Here is a 26,888-nt window from a genome sequence, read left to right on the forward strand (position 1 = left end):
GTAATGGATGGGATTTGGAAATAAATTTGCGTTGGTGACCACCATAAGATGACATAATTGGGCATCATCTGGGGGCCATTGCTTCATCATTGAGTTCACTGCAATGCTCTGAACTCTAATTCATTACGACAGCCAGGTTTTGAAACGTCAGACATTCACAGGCTAGGTCAAGGGCTGCGTATGTTTGAGTTGTGTGCCGTTAAACTCAAGACTGGCTATATTTTTAAGATTTGTTTTAAGATTATTTCCCTTGCATAATGTTGAAACAGGATATACTGATTTGAATATTTGCCAGTCAAGCAATAACATCCTGGTCGAGGCTTACGTGGTAGTCAGCATATCTGACAGCTCTAGTGAAGCTAGAAGCAATAGATCTTCTGAAGTTGTAGAGCAAGTAATTTCGTTTTGGGCCACAGACTCCAAACATTTCTGCACATAACTCGTGATGGTGTCAGGACATTACTGACCATATGCATAATGGACCAGACATAACGGATCCTATTTGGGGATATTACGGGCCATGATTTATGATTTTACTTGCATTTTGATTTCAGTCATGAAGCATCATATAAGCTAGAAATTGAAATTATCAGTCCATTACTGTGATATCATGTTTTGTCAAAATAAAATGCCAAAGTTTGAGAGCGGACAAATGCAAGGCGATAACTTACGATTGACACAGAAAACGTACGATACATGCCAATTATCATTTTGGCCAAATTTGGTAAAAAGGTTGATAAATAATGACCAACTTTGAGAGCTGACAACTATGTCGATTCCGTCGGCAATGTGTGATATGTTGCCTATACCAGGGTGAAAGGGTATGTACAGTGTCATGTTTTCTACAACAATCCTAGGTGATCACCAGGAAATCTTATAAACTCCAAGGTAAGATCGAGCCCACAATTCTTTGACCAAATCTGTAGCAAGTAACTTGGCCTTGGTCATCACTTAATGGATATACAAGTATCCGTTGAAGGTCATTAGTTGGGGTATCCCAACTTTGTATTAGTACTTCAACTCAAATCAGTCTCCTTCTCTAAGTAGTTACGTCTTTTGGCAAATAATATGTGGAATACACAATAGTTCGACATATATGTATACTGTATAGGTCAGCACCATGCCTTTAACTTAAGTGGTTTTTGTTATAAAATAGAAAACAATACAAAATGGTTTTTCGTTTTATTAATGTAAACAAACAGAATACATTCTTTGATACAATGATAATAAGACATGGTTAAGACAAACTAATGTAAAACAGATAAAATAATTACAGAAGGGTACCAACAATCACCTGTTTTTTTAACAGTCACAGGACAATTATCAATGGCAACATGTGTACAAAGTTTCATGCGAATATCTGAAAAAAGTCATTACATGATACTATCTTTTTTATGGTTTATAGTTAAAATGTAAATGAGACTCATTTGAACATAGAAATATTTATCATGAAAAACATGCATAATAAAACAAAATATTAGGGAAAAAATAGCACAACCAACCATTAAGTAAGTCATATTAAAAGTCTAAAACTCTTAAGGAAGTAAATATTACGTATATTATAGAAAACATATACATGAAATTACAATTAACCCTTGTATTGACAGTTCATCAAAGTACTAGCTGTGTCAAAGATCGTTTCTCGAGGGTTTAATGTTTGCGAATATTCAATTGTTTCACGGATCATTGAAATAGCGAGTTCTAAACCTACCGACATATGAACGTTACTAACTGTTTTCCTATGACTAATTTATGGCGTTGCGTAATTTAAAGGCACAAAAGATAAGATTTATGCAAAAAATATTATTTCTAATTTAATTATGCATTATCATGTTTAACTCATTTGACATTAATGATCAAAACAAAAGCATATGACAGATATAACATGTAAGCGATATTTTGCCGTTTTAACTAGGGAATTTATGGCTATGAATACTAATTTGGCTATCAATTCGGTAAAAAAACATTCATTTTTTATCGATATCACCGGTAATAACTCCAAGACCATTTTTTCTGGTGAACTAAACGGTCTGGTTTGAGCCATTAAAACATACTCAATTTTAAGTTTGACCTAAATAATGCTCACGCCAACAATTTGAATCACTAAGAATGTATTTCATATGTTCCAAGTACAATTTTAGACATTGTTTATCATGTTGAATGTTCTTTGTGTTACCTAAAACGTTACATATCATATTCGTCGAACTCCGTGAAAACATCGCCATTCATTTCATTTTGAGCATTATCGACGTTATGTATCACTTGATCGGACGTTGTCTCTAATTTCGCGGACGTATCTTCAACGACACTCACAGTCTTAAGGGCGATATTGTGGTAAGCCACGCTATCGATGGCCGCGAAACTTCTGTCGATTTTTTCGTTGGCGTTGTATTGAGTCATGGCTGCCTTCAGTATATCAGTCACCTTTGTGTGGCCAAACCTCACAGCATCATCTAGGGGAGTGCATCCCCACCTGGAAAAGATCTATCACGGTTTTTAATGGTACAAAATCGGCAAATACAGCAATTCTTCAAAACAAGCATAGAAATGTCAGTGCGAGCTAGTTCATGAATACAGATAAATATACCGACGCTATTTTTAAACTTACTGGGATTTACCTGGTAGACAACCCCAGTAAATTTTGAATTGTAAGATTCATTGTGTTGTACACAACGATGGCAATTTTATGTAAGTTTTTGACAATTTTCTTTTTTGTCCTTGCAATTGTAAAAAAGATAGAGGCAATCGAACGAATCAAGTACAATCGTACCAACTCGACAAGCCTCGAAATAGACCTCGTAAATAGGCCTCAAGGTAAACGAAAATGTGGTTAAGACGCTGGCGATTAACTCTTTTATCATAAACGTTGCTAAGTAGACCAGTTCTACAACGTTAACAATTTACTGCAATCAATGCTTTTGTTTCGTTTCTTAATTTTACTTCGGAGAAATCATATAGGACCGGTATAATGTCACCTCTTTTCCCCCTTAAACAATAAATATGTCCCCTGACGGTTGAAGACACGTTTCCAATACGGGTTCTGCCATGATGAATAATTTAGGTCATACACCACAAAATATTTTCCTCTTTATTCTATGGACAATTGACCAATTTGCATGCAAGATAACACTGATTTATAGCGTTTCACGTCATCCAACACCTTATACGGAGAGAAAGCTCTTGTGTACTAAACATTAAACAACGTTAGAAAAAAGTTAAATTTCTCCTAAGAAAAATAAAATTGGTTGAACATAACCACTGTGTACGTATTCGGTAAAATAACAACATCCGATGTACGTGGGCAAACAATTCGGTGAAAAAGCAATCAATAAAAAGTAGATCAAGAAGGTACAGCATGTTCAACCTGTTTTTGAAATCACTATATCCAGCTTCAAACCCTAAAAATATGGAAGGTAGCCAGTGATCTGAGATGGTAAAAACATTCTTTGATTCACTTTCATGTGTTGATTTAAAGAAATACGCATGCGACAATGAGTAGGAAATTATTAATTTATGTAATTTGCCCTATTTTATCCGTTGGATAATATGGGTCTTTCAAAACAGTACATCATGGAGTCAACCATATTAAAAAGGTGTTGTATGTGTTTCCAACCGTCAAGGAACATTTTTATTTTTTAAGGGAGGCGAGGTAGTGACATAATACCGGTCCTGAAAGTTAATTTGAATCTTATTTCAAGTTTCTCAAAAGCGTTATAAAGACAAGAATCAAAAACATTCATTTCAGTACATAGTTTACGTTTCCAAATGGGTCTACTTAGCGTAATGGTAACTGAGTTAATCGCCGGCAGCCTCATCACATTTTCGTATATCTTCAAGCAAGTTTAAGAGGTATATCCCGAAGCTTGCCGGAGATGTCCGAGTTGTTACGATTGAGAATGACAGTGTCCTCTACGTACTCTCTGATATGCAACTGCTTTTTTACCTATTGAATGGAAATAATGGTGCAAATCATTTAAATAGTAAGAACACAATATATATATTGGCGATACATGTTCGCCTTGACGAATACCAATGGACCACGAAAAGAAATTTGAAATTTTGCCGTTGGCAGTAAAAACAAGTCAGAGTTTGCGTGATTATATATAGATTTGACAGTATCTTTAAACCGACCATTACTATTGTATGTCAACAACATTGGGCTAACACTTTGCCTTTGGTATGTACAAACCTGTCTAAAGCATTAGGGCTTTTGGTATGTATAAACTGCCAATTGGGTTTTACTTGAAATTTTGAATGTTAAAACCTGTACACATATTAGTGATAATACTTGGTCGTTAATTGGCATGTAAAAACCAGTCTACAACACTCGGGTAACACCTAGCTTCTGGTATGTACACACTGTCCACAACATTGGAGTTACACTTGCAAATTGGTATGTACAAACCTGCCAAAAGCATTGGGCTCACAATTGTTATTAGGTTTAAAACATACCAGTCCACAACATTTGAGTTGCAATTGCAAATTTTTATGTTAAATACCTGTCCACAACATAAGAGTTACACTTGCAACCACAACAAAAGGGTTACCCTTGCAACCACAACATAAGGGTTACACGTGCAACCACAACATAAGGGGTTACACTTGCAACCACAACATAAGGGGTACACTTGCAACCACAACATAATGGTTACCCTTGCAACCACAACATAAGGGCTACACTTGCAACCACAACATAAGGGTTACACTTGCAACCACAACATAAGGGCTACACTTGCAACCACAACATAAGGGTTACACTTGCAACCACAACATAAGGGTTACACTTGCAACCACAACATAAGGGTTACACTTGCAACCACAACATAAGGGTTACACTTGCAACCACAACATTAGGGTTACACTTGCAACCACAACATAAGGGTTACACTTGCAACCACAACATAAGGGTTACACTTGCAACCACAACATAAGGGTTACACTTGCAACCACAACATAAGGGTTACACGTGCAACCACAACATAATGGTTACACTTGCAACCACAACATAAGGGTTACACTTGCAACCACAACATAAGGGTTACACTTGCAACCACAACATAATGGTTACCCTTGCAACCACAACATAAGGGCTACACTTGCAACCACAACATAAGGGTTACACTTGCAACCACAACATAAGGGTTACACTTGCAACCACAACATAAGGGTTACACTTGCAATCACAACATAAGGGTTACACTTGCAATCACAACATAAGGGTTACACTTGCAACCACAACATAAGGGTTACACTTGCAACCACAACATAAGGGTTACACTTGCAATCACAACATAAGGGTTACACTTGCAACCACAACATAAGGGTTACACTTGCAACCACAACATAAAGGTTACACTTGAAATCTATTATATACATGCCTGTCAAGAACATAGGGGTTTCAGTTTCAATTTGGTACACAATATTGGGGTTACACTTGCAATATGGTATGTACAAACCTGTCCTTAACATTGGGGTTACACTTGCACTTATTGATGAGGAAGTTTACAACAGGCTCATGGCCCTCAGCAGACCCAATGTGAAGCGCGGTGCGCCCGTCGTAGTCCGCCTGATCCATATCTAGGTCACTGAGAGCGAACCTGAAAAAATATGAGATAACCATTCATTTTCAAACCTATAACTAATATTAATTAGCGGTATAAACTAACAGTTACTGTGCATGGAAAACCAGTTCCTAATTAGTTCCAGAATAAGCATATTGTCCTCCTGGACAGAATTCCTCCCCTCATCATTTTTGTTCTCTTTTATCTCATATTTGGGTAGAAACGTGGCCTAATTCAATTCGGTTGTATGACATCATCTAATGGTAAAGCAATTTACATGAGGTTTTGCTAGTTGTATTTGTGAATGTGATGTTAGTATGTTTGTGTCTATAGTTCGTTGTCGTTTATTTATGTTTTTACTCTCTTTTTTCAAAAGGATTCAGATTTGTAAAAGCTTAACTGATTACTCCATGTTCCTTATGTTGATATTCAATTTTCTTTTTCAAGTGTAAAATTAATGTCAACATGAATTTCAGAAAGGACGGGCATTGTTGCTGTCATTTGGAACTGAAGATTTTATCCGCCTTAGCAATTGTTCAGGGTTGGTGGGGCCAAGACGGGTAGGGGTGTTTGTATCCTGCCATGAACACAGTGAAATGAAATACTATTCAGACCAGACTCCTCCAAACCTTCTCAACGCTGACACATCGCAGGTGTAAGCACTTAACAGCAGCTCAACAACTTCAGACGCACGAGATTCAATTTTCTGAATACACGGATCTATCTTCTTTGCTGTGAACTTCAGGTTGTCATAGTGATGGAAGTTAAACTTAGCCACCAGGTCCTGCAAATCAAGGTAATTGATGTACAAATAAGCTGCCACTTAATCGAGCCATTGATAATTATTGTAAATTGGATCCCTTAAATTAATATTCTTTAAGGCGATACTTAAGATTTTAGTTTTGTTGAGACCGCTAATTAATGGACTTTTAAAGTGTGAACTAAATGCAGTTTAAATCATGATTCGAAACAGGTTATGTTAACATTTGTCCAAATAAACAGTTCTAGTGAAAGTAACCAAGTATGCCTTACACGCACATGTATGAAATTTGGTAGTTCCATAATACAAAGGTTTACTTATATAAATTAAATTGTTAAAGCTCACATGTATGATAAGTATGAAGTGTGGAGTATCACTAAAATGAAAGATTAGGTTTAAATACTATGAAGTGTGGAGTATCACTAAAATGAAAGATTAGGTTTAAATACTATGAAGTGTGGAGTATCACTTAAATGAAAGGTGGAGTTTTACTAGTATGAAGTGTGGAGTTTCACTAGAATGAAATATTAGGTTTAAATACTATGAAGTGTGGTGTATCACTAAAATGAAAGGTGGAGTTTTACTAGTATGAAGTGTGGAATTTCACTAGAATGAAATATTAGGTTTAAATACTATGAAGTGTGGTGTATCACTAAAATGAAAGGTGGAGTTTTACTAGTATGAAGTGTGGAGTTTCACTAGAATGAAATATTAGGTTTAAGTACTATGAAGTATGGAGTATCACTAAAATGAAAGGTGGAGTTTTACTAGTATGAAGTGTGTAGTTTCACTAGAATGAAATATTAGGTTTAAATATTATGAAGTGTGGAGTATCACTAAAATGAAAGCTGGAGTTTTACTAGTATAAAGTGTGGAGTTTCACGAGAAAGAAAGGTTAGGTTTAAATAGTATGAAGTGTGGAGTTTCACTAAAAAGAAAGTGGGAGTTGACTAGTGTGAAAGGTGAAGATTTCCTAGAATTAAAAGTGGAGTTTGACTAGTATGAAGTGTGGAGTTTCACTAAAAAGAAAGTGGGAGTTGACTAGTGTTAAAGGTTGAGATTCCCTTGAATTAAAGGTGGAGTTTTACTAGTATGAAGTGTGGAGTTTCACGAAAAAGAAAGGTTAGGTTTAAATAGTATGAAGTGTGGAGTTTCACTAAAAAAAAAGTGGGAGTTGACTAGTTTGAAAGGTGGAGATTCCCTAGAATTAAAGGTGGAGTTTGACTAGTATGAATGGTGGAGATTCCCTAGAATTAAAAGTGGAGTATGACTAGTGTGGAAGGTGGAGATTCCCTAGAATTAAAGGTGGAGTTTGACTAGTGTGAAAGGTGGAGATTCCCTAGAATTAAAGGTGGAGTTTGACTAGTGTGGAAGGTGGAGATTCCCTAGAATTAAAGGTGGAGTTTGACTAGTGTGAAAGGTGGAGATTCCCTAGAATTAAAGGTGGAGTTTGACTAGTATGAAAGGTGGAGATTCCCTAGAATTAAAGGTGGAGTTTGACTAGTATGAAAGGTGGAGATTTTCACTAAAATGAAATGTTGGGTTTGACTAGTGTAACGGTACCCTGTAAGCGGAAGTGCGTACAAAGTACGTTGATTTTCCCAGGTCAAGACTCGGGACGAGTCTTCTCGGAGGGGAAAGTAATTTAACGTTCCGCTGTATGCGGAAGTACGTTCATAGTGGAACGTTCCGTTGTAGGCGGAAGTGCGTATATTGTACGTTGATGCACTCGGTTGTTTATATGTAAATTGGCATAACTAGTTCTCCGTGTGTAGATTCAGGGCCTATGTATATAACACCAGTCGACCCCTTCAGGGTCAGCATGCTTTTCTCTGAAGGTAGCTGTTGCGTCTTGTATACCGAGTTTCAGTGAAATAAAAGGTGGGGGTGTGGAACTTCACTAGCATGGAGTTTGGAGGTTCACAAGTATAGAGTAAAAAGGTTCACTAGTATGAAGTGTGGACTTTCACAAGTATGGAGTATGGAGGTTCACTAGCATGAAATGTGGAGTTTCACTAGCATGAAGTGTTAAAGTTTAATAACATTTTCTGTTGAGATTCCATATACGAATTGTGGCTGTTCACTTGTATGAACGTATGCTTACCTCTGCAAAATAGACGCCTCTCATGCTGTTACCCCACTTGTCCAGGGCCGGGCTCCATGTACAGAAGCCCATCTTATTGGGCACAACTATCAATATGACACCCGACACACCCGACTTTGCTGGGAGCCCAACCTGCATCAGTATAATATACATACCACTATGCCTAAGTTTAACATGCATACTGTCAACTTTTATTTGAATTTATGCTACTGAATTAATCTTTAAGCAACTGAGCAATGAAAGCCTATATATTCTAGCGGAAAAAGTTAATTTTGCATGTGAACAAATACTTAAATTATGAAAACGACATAGTCGACATTATGAAAATACCTTGAAAGTGAAATGCCCGGAATAGTCGTACATGCCACACGAAAACATGAGGGAGAGAGTGTCACGAACGGACGAAGCAGACAATACTTTGTCACCAGTTATGGGACATATACCCCCGTTGGCAAGAGTGGCCGCTATCACAGCCCCTGACTCACACGTCACCTCTAGAGAACACATCTGCAGAGAAGTGGAAGGGCATGGATAAAATAAAGTCAAGAGTACCACAGAGTGAACACCAACGCTCGTCAGTTGTTGTTTTATGAATCAACTGGGCATAACTCAATAAATATTGAAATTTTAAAGTCAGATTTATGGACTTCGGTACATATGTGTGTATCGTCATTCGTAACATGTGTTCGAAGTTCCATATGCATATCTCGAATGGCTGTTTTGTCAAGTTTAAAGTGTTTGCCCTTCGACAACGCCAACGACGACAAAGATACCTCGGATATGGCAATACCTCGGTAGATTTCTTCAACGAGCTAAAGAATATTTTAATGTTCATGAGGACAAAAAGTCAAAATATAATTCAGCTATTCTAAATCAACACCAAGAATTGTGAATTTGGATGTGTTGTAAATATTGGTTTAATTGAAATGTATACACCTGCAGAATATGTCAAAAGTTTGACCGAATAAATCTTGTGCATACAACTAGCGTTTTGGCCATGCAAATTAGTTTAGGTAGTTTAATTGTCTGATCAAAGATTGAACGAAATCATACACTTCAAATCCTAAACAATTATTTCGTTTTAGTTATTAATTTGATTTGTATATTCTCTATAACACACATTTTCATTTTTAAATTTTATTCGTAGGCGTAACATTGACGTTTCGTTCCATGAACGTTTCGTACCAATCATACCAACATTTTGATCTATCAAATTTCTGTACCAATATTATATGGGGTCTCCAAGTATCATACACTCTAAACTCAGTTTTTTAATATGAATGATTAGTAAGTAAGATTTCTTTCACTTTCATCACTGTAAAGCACAACCAATGTTTTGAATTTTACTTTTGTATCAATCAATTTCATGTAATACTTACTTGGAAATAGAAATCTAGAATCTCCATTAAATTAGATCCTTTCGGAAAACACTGAAAATACATTATAAATACATGTCATTGGTCACTTCATAATGGCTTGATAAGTGGTCACCAAGCCAGAGAGTGCATTTTCTCCGGATACACGGGTTGCCCCCATTCGAAAACAACCTCGGATCTATATGGACGGTTTACAATGTTATAAATCTAAATATTTAACTACGCTGCAAGTAGATCGCGTAGTAATTTTATTTAGCAGTTAAACTGAATGACTTTACTCTTGGCAATCATAATTATTAATGCAAAAATACACTTCACTGGTGGTAATCAATTTAAACCTACTCATACAAAATACACACTACTATTAATTAAAGGTTTTATTGATGTTTACGATTTACTTCTACTGATGTACCGGCATACATCCGATGTTGTTTTCGATGGAAAAGGGCCGTTAAGATAGGAATGTGGTGTGCCCCACACCAAACAGCTTAATTCTCAAGCAACATCGTGTCAATAAGAGTGACCCAACATACGTTAAATTCATTTCATTAAGTAAAGTATTATTTTTTATTCGATGACTATTTACTGTATAAAATTACAGAAATCTACTGTATGATTTGGGTTCAATATAAAACTATCACTTAACTCTCATAGTATTACAATGTTCCCATAACTAATTATAAGACAAGGTAAACAAATGTTGCATTTTTTTCATAATAACAAAATGAGTCAGCCATAAAAAAAACACACAAATTGAAGTAGAACCTTAGGGCAAAAGTTTTAGCAACGTTTCAAAGTTGTTAACAAAGCTCTGACTTTTTTCATAATGTTATTTTTTGAAAAATGAGATCTGTCACATAAACGTATCGTTGTCCCCAGTTCGACCTTGTCACAGTGTCACCAAACCTCTATTGTGCCCTTGACGTTTTCATGTTACTGTACTTTTCTGTGAAGTTAGATGAAAGGAAAAAAAGGTATCAATGTTATACTGCATGTACATGTATACCCTTTTCTCACTCATGTAGTACGCCAAGGCAAAGTTTCTGTCTGCAGTCGCACGCTCAGATAAAAACCTGAAAAAAACACTTGTCTGTTTTTGCTGATAATTTTGTAAACTTGTGTCAATATTCAGATGATATGATTGAAAACACTGGCTTCGGACATGCAGTTGTTTCGGACACTAGACTTATAGTCCTTTGCATAACTGATCAAACTCTCGAATATGAAAAGGTAACAGTAAAGATACAATAGTTTCTATCTCGTTATGACATTAAATCGATTTATCCGAGGATTGGATTAGATCGGCACACGGCCATCGTAAACGAAACAATCTATTGAATCCCAGTACACATGTTATTTTGTTTGTCTCATCCTCGGCACCACACTGTATTCATAACCTATAATATATCACATAGAGTATGAATACGCTTGGATTCCGAGGACGATTTGTCTAGGTGTGTCACAGATTTAAAGAAAGCTTAGTGCCTATAAAAGTAGAATGCTATGGTTTTGTGTAAGATTTATTATAACAAACAAAATGTCTTTGTGACATATTTCCATCAATATCGCCACCAGTGTTACTTTGTACTTACACTGAATTGTTGAAAGCGAGATGTTCCCCACCGGTAAGTCTGTTTAATACCGAAGTCGCCTGAAACACATAAACATTAGTGATTACGTGATGATCATATATAATAATATACTCTTTGTTGGGAATCAAACATAGGCTAAATTCGATTTTAAATGAACTTCTTTAATCTTAAAATAAATGTGTTACCTGAAATCCAAAACAGAATATGTAATAATATCATTTGATAATATGTGACATCATCTATCCAAATCGATGCTATAATGTATAAAAACATCGTTTTATTTATTTATTTAAGGAATGAATTGCGGGGTGGTTGATGTCATTATCGGGGTATGAACGCAATTGGGTTGGTCAATGTGTGTGGAGTCCGAAGGACTCCACGCGTACTTTGACCAACCCAATTGCGTTCATATCCCCGATAATGACATCAACCCCGCAATTTATTCCTTATATTTACACCAATAGTTCATTATTTCAAGAATTGTTTAAAAAATACTTCATGTTATCTAAGAAAACCTTTCAGTAATCCGTTCTTACCCATTCTGTAAATAGAACGACCCGACTATAACCGGAAACATTTTTTTTTCAAATGACGTCACAATAACACGGGAAAAGATCAACCACTTGAAATCACTTTAAAACGTAAAATTGAAACACTTCTGGTACTGATATATTTAAAATATAATAAACTAACACTTTTAAAAATGTTGATCTATATTTTACGGGACCTGCATACACAATACAACCAATAACAAGATCAATAGCTTTCATGTATATTGTTATGCAATGAATTACGATCCGAACATATCCGAAGATGTTGCGTTCATCGATTAATGAACGCAATTGCCGAAAGGCAGTTCATTTAAGGAATGGAAGTTGAGGGGTAAATATTCTTTTTTATTAATTACATTAAGCAAATTTTAGAACATATAGGACATATTTCCGATTTGATCATTGATTATGGTTGCCCATTTAGATTTGATAATCGATTATGAAAATTTTAGATTATCCTTACATACATTCATCATGATTGGTTGAAAGAGCAATGCGCTAACTGATGTGAACATGTGCTGTTTTAAGGCCATACAAATATTCCTTCAACAGAGAGTTTCAATAGTCTTAAAATGTTAGCTTTAGACTCTTTTGCGAAAATTACAAGATTTGGAATGCTCTATCACGCAAAATCAACTTACTATAAAACTTTTTACCTATTTTACTGTATAAGAAATGTCCTTGAAGATATTGTTTCCATTTATTCAAGAAATGTATCTTTTTATTACTCCATGGACATTTCGTGAACTCTGCTGGAAAAAAATGCTGATTTTGGGGATTGGGGGATTTTTTTGCGTGCGGAAAGAATCGGTTCAGTTCTCTTCAAAATTCACTGTTAATTCATACTAACATAAGCAAACCTATCAGCCGGATCGAGATCCTGTTTTAGAAGTGAGCTAACGCAGATGGCACCCGCGTTTATCATCGGATTGTGGGGCTTGTCTGAAAATGGGTAACAAAATATCAACATGGGTTGCACACCGTCACAAAGCCCACCGTAGTATTGATTGATATGCATGATAGTTAAACAAAAGCTTCGCGGATTTCCAATAGCCTTCTGTTTTTGCCAGTTAAACAAGTACCAGACGTCTATTTAAGGCATACATATGTGCCTCACTGTTATTGAATATGCATATTGGCTTTGTCAACATGTGCACCAAACTTCATTTGAATACTTTGAACGGTTATGGCCAAGGTTAAAGTGAGTTCAAGCTGATGCTGGCATTGCTGACAGCACCAAGGCTATAACAATACCTCTGATGAACAGACGAGCTAGCAAGGGTGTAACGACCACAGAGACTTGAAAGTATTATGTAGATCCCAAGAGCTGCCCCTGGCTTACTTTAAATAGTTGCCTGTGGCCTCAGTTTGGGTAAAATCAGCTTGTCAATTATATTACCCTAGTGAATTTTTAGCTCTTATAATATTTTGAAATATTGTCGACTAATCATGATAAATAATTGTAGTGTGTCCCTTGGCGTGATAAGCAGCCCATAAGATGTTGTATTTTGCATACTTTAAGAGCCTAGACTAATTTTACCCTACTGAGGCCACAGGCAACAACTATTTAAAGTAAGCCAGGGGCAGCTGTTGGGATCTGCCTCATACTTTCAAGTCAAGAACAACCTACCATTGTAGTCGAGTGAAATACTGTTAAACGACACACCACTAGGCTCCTGGCCGACGTACTTGTGCACAACGCTTGGCGAGAGTTCATCAAGAGCCATTGCGTACGTAAGGGGTTTGGACACTGACTGCAGACTGAAAGGCACTTGAACATCGCCATTGGAGTACCTACAGAATTGACAAACTGCAACGTTTCGTACTATTTATGATTGTAGACAGAAAGGCATCGAAGCATCGCTGTGGATGAATCTACAGGATGGACAAACCGCAACATTACGGACTAATTATGGCTGGACACAGAAAGGCATCTGAACGGTGTGAAAAGAATCTACAGAACTGACAATTCGCAACGTTACGTACATATTATGACTGGAGACGGAAAGGCGCCTGCATATCGCAGTGGAAGTACCAACAGGATGAACAAACGTCAAGATAACGACATATTATGACTGGATACAGAATTACTCGAATATCGCTGTGGAAGTACCAACAGAATGGACTAACCACACAATTACGTACACATTATGACTTGAGTCGAAAGGGCATCTGAACATCGCTGTGGGAGAACCTACAGAAGGGACAAACCGCAACGGTTTGTACGCATTATGACTGAAGACAGTAATGCACCCGAACATCGCGTAAGCATTTACGGAATGCACAAAGCAAACCAGAACATTCCGATTATATCTGAAGACACAAGTCACCTGAACATCACTGTGCGGGAATTTACAGTATGAAACAAACCGCAAAGTAACGAACACATTGTGACTAGAGTTGGAAAGGCACCTGGACTGGACATCGCTGTGGGAGTGTCTACAAAAAAGAAAAAACCGCCCCAGTACGTATACATAACGACTGAAGACACAATTTTAGTCACCTGAACATCACTGTGAGACAATCTACAGTATGAACAATATTTATGTAAAAACCTACAGAAACAAGCCTAATAGCCAAAAGTTTAAACGTAACCCCCGTTTAATGGCACGGGCCAAAGACATAAAACACAAAAGCAAAAAATCACAAACAAGAAACATGGAACAACAGCCCAAAACTCCACAAACAACACAGCGCATATATATTATATAAACAACTAGGTATGTTTATTAAGGATTGTTAGGTACCGCCTTGGAACGTTCAGTAAACCACAATAAAACGTACACAGTATGAATAGAGTCGGAAAGGCACATGAGTATCATCACCAGGATTACCTACAGAATGGCCAAATGGTAACATTATGCACATATTATGACTGGAGACGAAAGGGTACCTGAATATTCCCTCGAAAGTACCTATAGAATGGACAAACTGTAATTACGTATTCATCATGAGGGGGACGGAAAGTCACCTGAGCGTCGCTGTTGGATAATATACAGAATGGACAAACCGCAAAATTACGTACACAGATACAGAAACGCAGCAGAACATCTACAGAATCGTTAAAACGCAACACGACTTATACATTATGGTTGGAACAGAAAGGTTCCAGAACACCTCCCTTGTTATACCTACAAAACAGACCAACTTTAGCATAGCGCTCTGGTACATGACACCCAGGGAGAGTTATTCTAGAACCATGGCATAATGTTTTAGGCTTGAATAAGGACTTGAGAGGAAACAGCAACTGTACGACACCGTGGGCATAACTGTAGAATAGACAAGCCGTAGTATTTAAACCTTGTTATAAAAATGATGACATCTAGGTTATGACATACACATCAACATACTTTCTTCGAACAAAGGCACTACATGGGGATGCTTACGCTCAACCGTTGTTGTTTTTAGTCAATCATCTATTAATAAAGACCGAGTTATGGGTTTGCAAACACGTGTGTATTGTCACTGGTATCATAGGTATTAATTGAATGTAAATATTTTGAATGCTTTTTAGTTATTGCCGAGGTCATACTGCGCAACGACGACACTTCCAATTCTGACGACAACGACACCAATGCCATAACAATATACAAAAGCATTCAAGCTAAAACGGACAAGATAATAAAACAACAACACAAACCTCTGACCATCGACGGTACACAAGGACACTCCCCACTTGTTTGGACTGTACCTCGCTAGCTGTGGAATGTACGTTGCAACCTGGAAAACAAAGACCGTTACTGTATGATATGTATAACCTCCGACACCCCTGGCTGTGGTAAAATTTTAGAAGATGGCCAAAGTGCAAAATATGGACACTTATTACGTTTCTCCTTCTAGGGAAACTAGAGTGAAACAAAAGCAATATACCCCTTAAGTGGCAATTAAATTATGTATGTATTGTGAAATTAAACTTGACTTCAGGCGGCTTTTGCTAAGGAGCGTGTCTCTGTAGATGCTTCTGATTTTACTTTGACACTTAGGCATACATATTTACATTGAGAAAGGACACATATTCTGAAATAAAGATCTTAACTTTTGAGATGATGAGTCAAATGTTTTGAACTTTTGGATTACAAATGTCAATGGTACACTATGTACAATGTTGTGAATGTTCAAATGATTCAAGTCTGCCATAAACAGTAGTTCAAGTGTTGACGGACGGACGGACGGACGGACGGACGGAAGGAAGTTCAAACAGACAAATAGACAGACGCTCATAGGAGCAGGTAGGAGCATTTTTTGACAAAAGTAGGGATTTCAGGGATAAATAGTAGGGTTTCTTACTTAATTACTTGAAGCAAATAAATGACAACTAAACCTTTTCACAACATTTTAATGTAAGTGTAGTTCCGGGATCTTAATAAGTTTCCTGTTAATCCCCCCTCACACATCCACACACACGAGTTATTTCACTGAGCACTTCATGAGAGCATTTGAAAACAAAATATTATTTCTCTAATTATTTTCACAAATGAAGTAGGGATAGTAGGGCTTTTCTTAGAAAATATAGAGGACAATAATGAGCCTTACAAAAGAGTAGGAAGATGTAGAGCCTGGTGAATGTTCAAATGAAAATGCTACCACAAGTAATTTAATTCAATTAAATTTGTGAGTCATAGTGCTGGGAATGTTTAATCATGTTTATTCAAGAAAGACTTGATTTTGAGAAACACTCTTTGTTTGTTTGTTTGTTTGTTTTGCTTGTGAAGGCCTGTCCACGTCCATTGGCTGCATTATGGCTTGACCCCGCCCGACACCACTACAGTATAAATTGTGTTCATGTCAAATATGTTATAAGCGAAATAAGATTTGAATGGCTGTAGTTACAAGAGATCCAGACATTAGATGTTTTGAAGAAAAAAAAATAGAGTGCCATATACGATTTCTTAGTTCACAGCGAAAATACCCCTGGGTTCTTCAACGTGCTCAGTATAAAGCACCGATACACGGGATACTACTATCCTCCAGGCAAGGGAGCTACGTATTCTTTTGTCATATTTTAATTTCTTTATCATGACTTGGCCGGGGTTTAAACCCGTTTCCTCCCGCAGCTGCATTCGGAGCTCCTCGGCCATTTTTTCAAAAACAACCTCGGATGTATATGGACGGTTTACATACTTAAAAAGTGGTACGTTTAAGTCCGCTGCAAATAGATCGCGCAGTAATCTTATTTAGTAGTTAAAATTTATGACTTAACTCTTGGGAATCGTAATTATGTTTGCAATAATACCCTTCACTGGCAATCAATTTAAACTGAGAGCAATGAATACAACTCTTAAACACTACATTTAATTAATGCTTTTATTAAAAAAAATACGGACTACTTCAACAGATGTACCGGCATACATCCGAGGTTGTTTTTGAAAAAATGGCCGAGGAGTTCCGAATGCCGCAGCTGAGGCGAACACTCACGGCGGTAGTTAAGAAACACAACTACTTTGGCATTCGGAACTCCTCGGCCATTTTTATCGAAAACAACATCGGATGTATACGGACGGTCTACATACTCAGAAATCGGTATGTTTAAGTCGGCTGCAAGTAGATCGCGTAGTAATTTAATACAGCAGTTAAACTTAATGACTTAACTCTTGAGAATCTTTTTATTTTTCTCTCTCTTTTTTTCTTTTCTTATTTTTTTTCTCCCTCTTTTTTTTCTTTTTTATTCTTTTCTTCTCTTTAACTCTTGGGAATCTTAATTATGTTTGCAATAATACACTTCACTGGCAATCAATTAAAATCAATGAATACAAGCTAAAAATATTTAATTAATGATATAATTTTAAAAAAATACGAACTACTTCTAGTGATGTACCGGCATGCATCCAAGGTTGTTTTCGATAAAAATGGCCGAGGAGGTCCGAATGCCTCTTAAAATCTATCTTGGGTTACCTTTCCACCTGTCTGGTCGCGACAATGCAAGTACATCTGATCGATATTCTCGCAGAAGTGATCAAACTCGGGAACCACAAACTGGTTACGGAACGCATTCGCGATCAGCACCATGTTTGGTGCAATACATCTGAATTATACAAATAAGTTAACATACAAAAGGGTTCCATTTATAACCATCTACAAAAAATTGTTAGGTTGCAGCAGATTTCATTAAACTTAGATCAGTTGTCCATGATAATCCTTAAGCTAATGTCTATATTTAAATCATTTAATTGGTTAACAGTAATTATTTGAATAAAAATTGACCAATCAATACTAATTTTGGCTAACTTTGATCAAACCAAAGATATGACCACTTGTATACCATTGGCTTTCATTTTAAAAGTTCGTGAATAAACAAACTATTGTGTCCAATGGCAAATGCATTAAGAAATACAATAGCGTAATGGACGATACTGATTTTTGTAATGTAAAATTATTTAAAAATTAAATTATTTTTGTTGGAGTCCTAATGGCTCCTGATTTTCGAAACTATTTTGAAGACTGTTAATATGAAGTTATCTGCTAACAAAAACCAAAATATTTTTTTTTTGTAATGCGCCATTCACTCAAAAGACAACAGCAAAGCAATTAATATACCATTAAAAAAGGACCGGGGAGAAATTAGAATTTTTCATGGCCTTATGAAATCCTCACTTTTTGAATGTTTCCCTGTCCACGGCTGGACCATGGTCGCTGTAGGCAACTCCATTTTCAGCATTTGTTATCTTTGTGAAGTTCAGCATACAGTCAGCAAGGCGTGGGTCAGTCTCTCTCAGACCTGTAGATGTAATGGCCTGAAAATAAACAACATCAGTAGTTTATCACACACTAAATCCTGAAAATCCCAAAAATAGTTTGCATAGGCATTCAAGCTCCAAGCAGGAATAAGACTTGTGTAAATTGTTTCCAAGGCCACTTATATCAAGTTAAATGTGATTCCTACTTTTTTAATGCAAATGGCCAGCAAAACAATACTTAAAAACTTAACACCAGTCTGTAAGTTAAAGTCCTTACTCCCGAGCTCAGGAGTAATGCTGAATTTCGTCATTCTTGCAAGTTAATGTTCACCTGCAGCTAGCCTTTATAGTCGGTTGATATCTCTACATAGCTTATATTTGTATGTTGCATGTCTTGCTGACTCCAATAATACTTACTAAGCTTAATTAAACTTATTATTGGTGCTATATTTGTCTGGGGAGTATTATTATTGGTGCTATATTTGTCTGAGGAGTATTATTATTGGTGCTATATTTGTCTGGGGAGTATTATTATTGGTGCTATATTTGTCTGGGGAGTATTATTATTGGTGCTATATTTGTCTGGGGAGTATTATTATTGGTGCTATATTTGTCTGGGGAGTATTATTATTGGTGCTATATTTGTCTGGGGAGTATTATTATTGGTGCTATATTTGTCTGGGGAGTATCATTATTGGTGCTATATTTGTCTGGGGAGTGTATGCCCAATGCTTATTGCCTCAGTGGTCGAAATAAGCACAATCCAACAAGTATTCACTGGTAAACTGCTTTACACGCTTGATCAAAAAAATAATTTAACATAGCATGGCTTGTTAAAAAAAAAGGTGCCAATTACAAGTGTAGAAATATGGGCTTGTTCATCCAAAAGTGTATTTCAATGACTGTGATGGCCTCTACAGTTCCACATACCAGGCATACGGAGAGGGTGATGTGCGTTTTTTATTAAGCCATTGACCGATTCATGCCCGGTGTCAGCCCTTGTGTATATAAATCGTGTTCGGTTGTGGGGCATAGTGGTCATACAGGATGTAACCCTGATTAGAGCTCTCGCGTTCTTAAGCGTGAGGCAGTGTATAACTCTGTCACACACATGGGACCCTTTTTGGCGTCCTTTCCGGTAAATGGTTTTTACATTAAGGGTGAGATAACTCTGTCATATGGTACCCTTTTTGGCGTCCCTTCCGGTAAATGGCTTTTACATTAAGGGTGAGACTGGTGATTGAACCTGTGACTCCTGTGTTGCCAATAGAGTGGCATACATCTATAGACCACGGATCCATCACTGACCAGCATACATCATGTAACCCCAATATATACAGGATATTTGTTTATTTCAGTGTAAGATCGTATGATCGTATCTGTGTTGCCAATAAAGTGGCATACATCTATAGACCACGGATCCATCACTGACCAGCATACATCATGTAACCCCAATATAAACTGATATCATAACTTGTAAAATCTGGAATTGGGAATCTAGTAATGTTGCATATTACCATTTAGGATATAACAGTCCTTTCTAGTAAATGCAATTGCCTATAGGCCTCCCAATTAATGCCACGCTTATCTTTTTTAAGACTTGCATTTTTATAGTATGACAGACATGACGTTATATTTAGGGATACTGTCTGCAGGGCAAATCTTAAAATTTTACACAATATGTTACATACATCAAGATAGTACAGAGATTGCAAAATCTGTCCGACCTCGGTGTTTTTCCTGACCAATCTGAGGCCGATACAAATACTTTTTCCCCAAATTGCATTGTTTTTTTTAAATAACGAAACGGATCCCAAAATCACTTGTCATAGAAATATTGGTATATTCTGAAAGAAACAAACTTTCATCACATTATTTTACTCTTTCTGTTAATTTTTTAATCAATTTAGTTCATTTCTAAGCAAAATTGGAATTTTAATCATAATGGCACAACTTTTCTGAATCAGAAAGGCCCATGCCCATTCCCAGATGTTCAGGATAAATATATTGACCCACTAGCCAAGAATTAAGGTAATATTCGCCAAATTAACCGTAGACAAAGAACAAAAACTATGGACAACCAAGGGGGGTTGCAGGATTTAGCGTAAGAGGGAGCGCGACTCGGGTGGATGCAATCTCTGGCTATTTTGAGTTTTAAATAATGCAATCTGGTTTATTTAAAAAATATATTTTTAATCCACTATTGACTATAAATAGTCCATAAGGACCATTTTCGGGGGCGGTGTCGGCTGCAGTCCCCCGCTTAATCGGCATGTAATTACGCGTTTTCCGTCTTGTAAAATCTGGACATCTTTCATGATCTTTTGACACCTTTAGCGAGTCTGCTGACATATTTCGCGATGTCTTTTGACATCATTCGCGATGTCTGTTGACAGCTTTCGCGATGTCTGTTGACATATTTTACGATATCTGTTCATCATCACCTTCTTAAATTTGGAGATGGACAGCAATTGACTGTCTTCGCACAAATAATCGAACAGCCCGTCCTCCAGCTTGTCTCTGGAACAAATAAGGAAGATATTACACGCGAAAGAAAGGAGTTTTATAAAGGTTATGCACCAGTCAATTGTAACCACGCCCCCCCCCCCCCCCCCCAGGTCCGGGAAATAGCGGGGACTTTGACTTTCGGTCCAGCCAACCCCGGCTAAAATCCTCGCCCTGCGGAGACGAACAGATGGTAAAATCCCCGCCAAATGCTCCCGCACCACAGGGACCCAAGGTAAGGCCCATTCCCCGCTATATTTAAAGCGAAGACAAAACCACTGCATTCACCCGGCACTGCGGGGCCACCTGAAAGGTAAAAACACGGCCCATTTTCCCGGCTATCCCCGGTATACCCCCGGACCTGGGGGGCCGTGGTTACAATTGACTGGTGCATTATGCTAAGGGCTAATACAGTGTGTGTATACCACGTGATAAATTACGTCATATATGGTACGGAGGGCAACATTTAGCTTAAAATGAAGATTTAAATCAAGGATAACTTTTCTTTTACTACACTAATTTATATAACAGACTATGCCGCTTAAAAAGACCCACATTCGTTTTATTACCGGAGTTTGATCAGGTGATTAGTTTCATCACACTTCGACAAAACTGTTTCCAAAATAATGTTTTGACAGTGCTCCATCAGATAGCCGTTTTGTAAAAAGGATTGTCGAAGTGTTTTAATAAATTAAACCCTCAATCAAACTTTGGTAAAAGCCCGAACGTGGGGCTCCGTAAGCGGCGTAGATTGCGCTATGTTTCATTTAAAATGGTGAAGAAATAGTGAAGTTATCTTTGTTTAAAGTCTTCATTCGAAATGTTGCCTTCCGATCTGATCGGAAACAATCATTTTTCTGCATATGCCTAATAAAACCAGAGTCAATAAATGGACTTCATACCCAAGTATTTGTTTCTTCCAAGCTTCCAATATTTCAGTTATGTACAGTTTTATACTTCAGATAATGCACTTAATAGTTTTAAGATTATGTCACACTAACCTGGGTCAAAATTTAGTTACATTAAGGTGTACAATGTACAATAACGTGAAGTGTTGGAGCCTGCTGAGTGCTGACCCCTTTAGTCTTTTGGTATAATTAATTGGGTTTGATGTGCAGGAGGAGGGGGGGGGGGGATCAAGTAAATATCGTAAACGAAAACAAATGTTACAAGAATGTTTTGACCTTGAAAGATTGCAAAACAAGTCGTTTCAACTCCGATTTCAGTGGAACTAAAATATTAACCCTAATAACTTTATCTATGCCTCATGTTCAGTCATATTTTTATAGATTGGTAATAAGCAAGTAATACACTCTGTTTCAACCACCAAACGCAACAAAAAAACAGAAACCTACAACAAACTTTAAACAGAAACCATTATTTACTAACAATTTTACAAAACTTGTTGCCAAAACTTAGATACATAGAATAAAGAATAAAGTCCAAACGTTCAGAATATATATTCACTGATGATGATATTTTTAGAAATCCAACAACACTTTCAGAATAATCCCAACAAAAGGCAGAAATGTAATCCTCACAGAATAATGTAAATGAATCGAAGATTTTAGAAATCTTCTAGCACTGGTGAAACTTTTATTATAGAAACTTTTATTTAACCAAATACCCAAAATCAGAGAAGTGTGCCCTCATATACAAAATGATAATGTTCCAGAACATACTACAAAAATTCTCAAGAACTTTCTCTCAAATTATATTCTAAGAATCTTGTTAATTCTAAAACTTCTATACATGGAAGAAATATATAATTATAGATACGTTCTAAAATACAATACGGGAAAACATTGCTTTTAATGGCACTAGGTCGCCAAACAATGAAACAAGAGTATTGAACAATTGAGTTCTAAATCTAAAATACATATACATGTTATACTTTAAAATTATACAAAAAAAAATATATGTTGTTACAGGCATCACAAATTAACAGACAGAACAGAACAGAACAATTGTATTCGACTTAAGCTTAAAAAGCTCATCGTCAGAACAATATGTATAGAAACAAAAACATGGCATGTGACAAATATAACATCAGTTGTATTAATAGATTATTTTAATTATTTATATGTTTAACATAAATATTGTTAGAATGAGTATAAAAATGTTAACAATGTTAAGGTATAATAGGTAAAGGTAATAAGTAATTAGTATTAAATAAGGTTTTGGTGATATAAAGAATACTAGGTTAATACTATGTTAGTGCCGTGGATGGAGGACGTTTATCTGGCAAGGTGGAGGAATTTATCGGGTGAAATGGAATTAACTATCGTTGAATACTGCACAGTTTCTCGTATTTGCGGGTAGGTTAAGATTTTCACATCAGATGTAGATTTTCTGGTCGATTGTTTTGCCAGTGTCATTATTATGCAGAGTGATGGGACTTTATGGGCGAGTGATTGTTGTGGTCGGTTGTTGGCGGACTATTGATAAGATAATGAAACATTATTTGTGCTTTTCCTCTGATAGTCCAAATAATTGAACGTTGACGTATTTTTTTTTCCAATTTTTAATATGGCAAAATCTGGATTGGAAGAATCCCGTATAATACGTCTATTAGTTTAGACTATTCCGCTAACATTTCAGAATAAAAAAGTCCGTTTTCGCAGTTACATTACCAACTGACTGTAGAGAAACATCACGTGGTCTACTATCCTAATAAACTAACATTTACACGGCATCTTGTTATTGGACCGATTTGTATGCAAGTGACAGGATGAATATAGATATGCATTTTTACAAAATTGTATGGACCTTGTGGATATATTAATTAATCGTGAATGAGTATATATATACTCATTCACGACTAATTAATACATCCACAAGGTCCATACAATTTTGTGGCTGTGTAAAAAAACAAAAACAAAAAACACACAGCTACACAAATATCTGTAAACATGTATTAAAAATTGCATATTTAAATTTGATCACTACAGTGTTCCAATCAACAAAACAGCATGTATAAGATATTAACATTACTTCCAAATGCGTAATAAAATGGCGGGCTTGTGTGTGCTTTGGTTACCTTAATTAGTTTAAAAAATCGGTTACTTTATACATGGATTACTCAATAAATATTATCAGCCATGGTAGTCACAGGTATTATTCCATTCAGCAACCAACTCAATTGGTTATTGAATACACAATTCAATAGATTATCGACTGATAAACCATTGATCACTCAATTAGTCTTTGGAAATGCAGGTTTTGTTAATTCCTTCATTTCGCAATTATTGACGCGCAATGCAAACAAAATTCTCAAGACAGTCGAGAATTGTAAATAAATTGCTTTATAATATCTTAAATTGTAATTGTAAACAGTAGTCATTTAAACCTTATTTTGAGCAACTGAATGTTTTCCATGTTACACCTAGATATTTCAGAAAAAAAATGTGCATTTGTTATTAAAATCGGTCTTAATCAGTTGTGAAGTTATAACTAATCCAGTGGTATATTACGTCCTAATATCTTTTTTTCCATATGCTCAATAGTACAGATCTATCAATTACCAAAGACAAGTGAAATTGAACATTTTTATGGTGGAAATTCATTGATCTTTTAACTAATATCTTAATTGTGATTATCAATTGAGAGGTCTAGAAAAAAAAACATTATAAAGAAAGTAGTATGTATGTAGGATTTTGTTGATAAATTAACGCTTGAAGATAAATTACAATATAAAAATAATGATTGTGTGTTAAATTCTGTTTAAACCTTACATGTTAGAACTAGTGTAAAGGATTAATTGAAGATATATATATAACTATTAAGTGTCCATCTTGTTTAAACATAGTCAATAGTTGTAATGTCCGTGACACATTGTTTACATATCCATATTAAAACTGTCATCCAAATAGTAAGGAAATAATATTTCAGGATTTGAAGAACTTTTTTGATATTCATTTCGCTCAAGTAATGAAACCATTCTGTTTCTGACCAAATCACTATGCTGGTGCAAACCAGTGATGTAGTTAGTGTCCGTTAATTATTTAAACATTATTTTAATATTAAATGTCTTGATGGAGCAGATAACAAAATGTTTAATGTTTTCCCCATAAACAATATATCAAGAAATATAACATCGTGAGAATTATTTATTATTATAGTTAATGTTTTTTTTAAAACATGACAAGATTCACAAAAAAATATATGTTGTTTGTGATGTTATTATATTTTTGTCTCTAGTTCATTGTCAATAGGGCTCTTGCGTTGAGCCCCTAAACAGGGTTGTTGTTGTTTTTCAATGTTCGACTAATGGGTTTGTTCCTCTACTTTTCATTGTATTAATGATACACAAAGCAACAAAAACAAATGTTTATTATTTTTATAACAATTCTACCTAGGTTCATTTATACAAAATGTGTTATTATTAGTAAAAGCATATCTTACAGCGAATTAGATGTTTACCGATTTCTACTGTAGATGACAGGCTAGGATATTTAATACGATGGTGAAAATGGTGAGAAAAAATGGGTCAAAACTCTTAATAATATGTTAAGTACCCATGGAGAGGGGACAAAATATTGTCAAACTTTGATATGCTCTATAGTACGCAGGCAATAATTTTAATCATATTCTCGGGAAAATATGTGTACATATATCGTAACATTCAGTTTAAGCCAAGCGGAGCTCCAGACAGCCAATCACAGCAAACTACGTATGTGCATCAGTATACAATTGGGCGGCTAAATTACCTGGATTGATGGTACAAACTTGCCGCCTGTGTTTTTACAACCGATGTCTTCAATCTTTGAAGCATTCCTGACTGACTTTCAGTAGAATCAACTTTAGTATCACATCTTGTTACAGTATGGTACTGCAAGGAATTGCATAGCCTTGTAGCATATTGATGCACCTTGTGCTGATGGCGTTCAGTGAATGTTTTCCCCAAAATTCCGCTTCTACAGAATGGCAGTATTTTTTTCAGCAAATATGCCATAGTTCAATCAAGTTCTGGAATTCTGAAACAATTAAAAATAGAAATAAAATTCTACATTATTTATATAAAAAGCTGTGATATCTAGATAAAAATTCTGTAATGAATGACCATTGATATCATCAACATGATCATCATTACAACCCTCATGACCATTGTCGAATTTCATAGTTCTCTCTCACTTAATACATTTTGCTGCTCCTTGACACACTAGTTCTTGGTAGTCAGACTTCAAAAAAATCTTAACATATTAAAGTATGCATCATCATCATCATCATCATCATCATGATCATGAAGTCCGAAAAATGTACGCGGACTTGTCTTTTTACGATTGGTGAAATGTAAATTCTAGTCCATAATCATGCATAATTAGTATAATCCATTAGATAAACTCTGATTATATAGCCTTCGTCGTCATATTAATACAATTCAGTAGAATGGTGAAAGTTTTATGAAAAAGATGCAAAATGTCTAACTCTTACCTAATAGAAAAGTTCGAGTCCACCATTTGATATGTTTAATAAGATTTTAATAAGTCTTAGTCCCAAGAAAAAAGTGTGTCCAGGAGAAGCAAAATATGTAAATATGAGAACCATGAATATTGATCAATATCAGCATTATCAGAATTGTAAAAAATATAAATATATCAAACACAAAATATAATGTTTATATTATTATACCTATTAAAGGTATTAATTTAATTCCTTCCAAAAGTCACTTATACCACAAATGGATATGTCTGTATTGGCCTTAAGAATGGTAAACCTGCACCGGGTTTCAATAATAAATGCATTTTAACAAAACATGTGCATGC

At 35.9% G+C, this 26,888-nt stretch overlaps 2 protein-coding genes across 3 annotated transcripts in view; both read right to left on the bottom strand.

The window, feature by feature from the left end:
- Nucleotides 1-26,888, bottom strand: part of LOC128204926 (neo-calmodulin-like) — a 363,327-nt gene that overhangs the window by 158,316 nt on the left and 178,123 nt on the right. The window lies entirely within an intron of this gene.
- LOC128206512 (glutaminase liver isoform, mitochondrial-like) lies at nt 1,170-26,878 on the bottom strand. Of its 2 annotated transcripts, none has more exons than XM_052909044.1 (16): nt 26,755-26,878; nt 25,833-26,099; nt 21,063-21,138; nt 18,536-18,675; nt 17,837-17,966; nt 15,585-15,664; nt 13,575-13,738; nt 12,795-12,886; nt 11,394-11,452; nt 10,808-10,874; nt 9,805-9,855; nt 8,756-8,932; nt 8,426-8,557; nt 6,191-6,345; nt 5,457-5,597; nt 1,170-2,473 (listed from the first exon to the last, which is right to left on the bottom strand). In XM_052909044.1, exons 2-16 carry the CDS (start codon nt 26,075-26,077, stop codon nt 2,185-2,187), a joined length of 1,998 nt encoding a protein of 665 aa, XP_052765004.1. In that variant the 5' UTR covers nt 26,078-26,099; nt 26,755-26,878; the 3' UTR covers nt 1,170-2,184. The 2 variants fall into 2 exon arrangements, with proteins under 2 accessions (XP_052765004.1, XP_052765005.1); XM_052909045.1 differs by lacking the exon at nt 26,755-26,878 and adding an exon at nt 26,557-26,692.

This window comes from Mya arenaria, chromosome 10 (assembly GCF_026914265.1).
Source record: "Mya arenaria isolate MELC-2E11 chromosome 10, ASM2691426v1".
Classification (NCBI taxonomy): domain Eukaryota; kingdom Metazoa; phylum Mollusca; class Bivalvia; order Myida; family Myidae; genus Mya; species Mya arenaria.

Excerpts from the sequence above, each read along its gene's own strand:
- LOC128206512 (XM_052909044.1), bottom strand. The coding sequence starts at position 26,077 with ATGGCATATTTGCTGAAAAAAATACTGCCATTCTGTAGAAGCGGAATT. Across the intron at positions 8,933-9,804 it reads TTCTAGATTTCTATTTCCAA|ATGTGTTCTCTAGAGGTGAC; the intron begins GTAAGTATTACA and ends ACTTCTCTGCAG. Across the intron at positions 6,346-8,425 it reads GAGGCGTCTATTTTGCAGAG|GACCTGGTGGCTAAGTTTAA; the intron begins GTAAGCATACGT and ends CTTGATTTGCAG.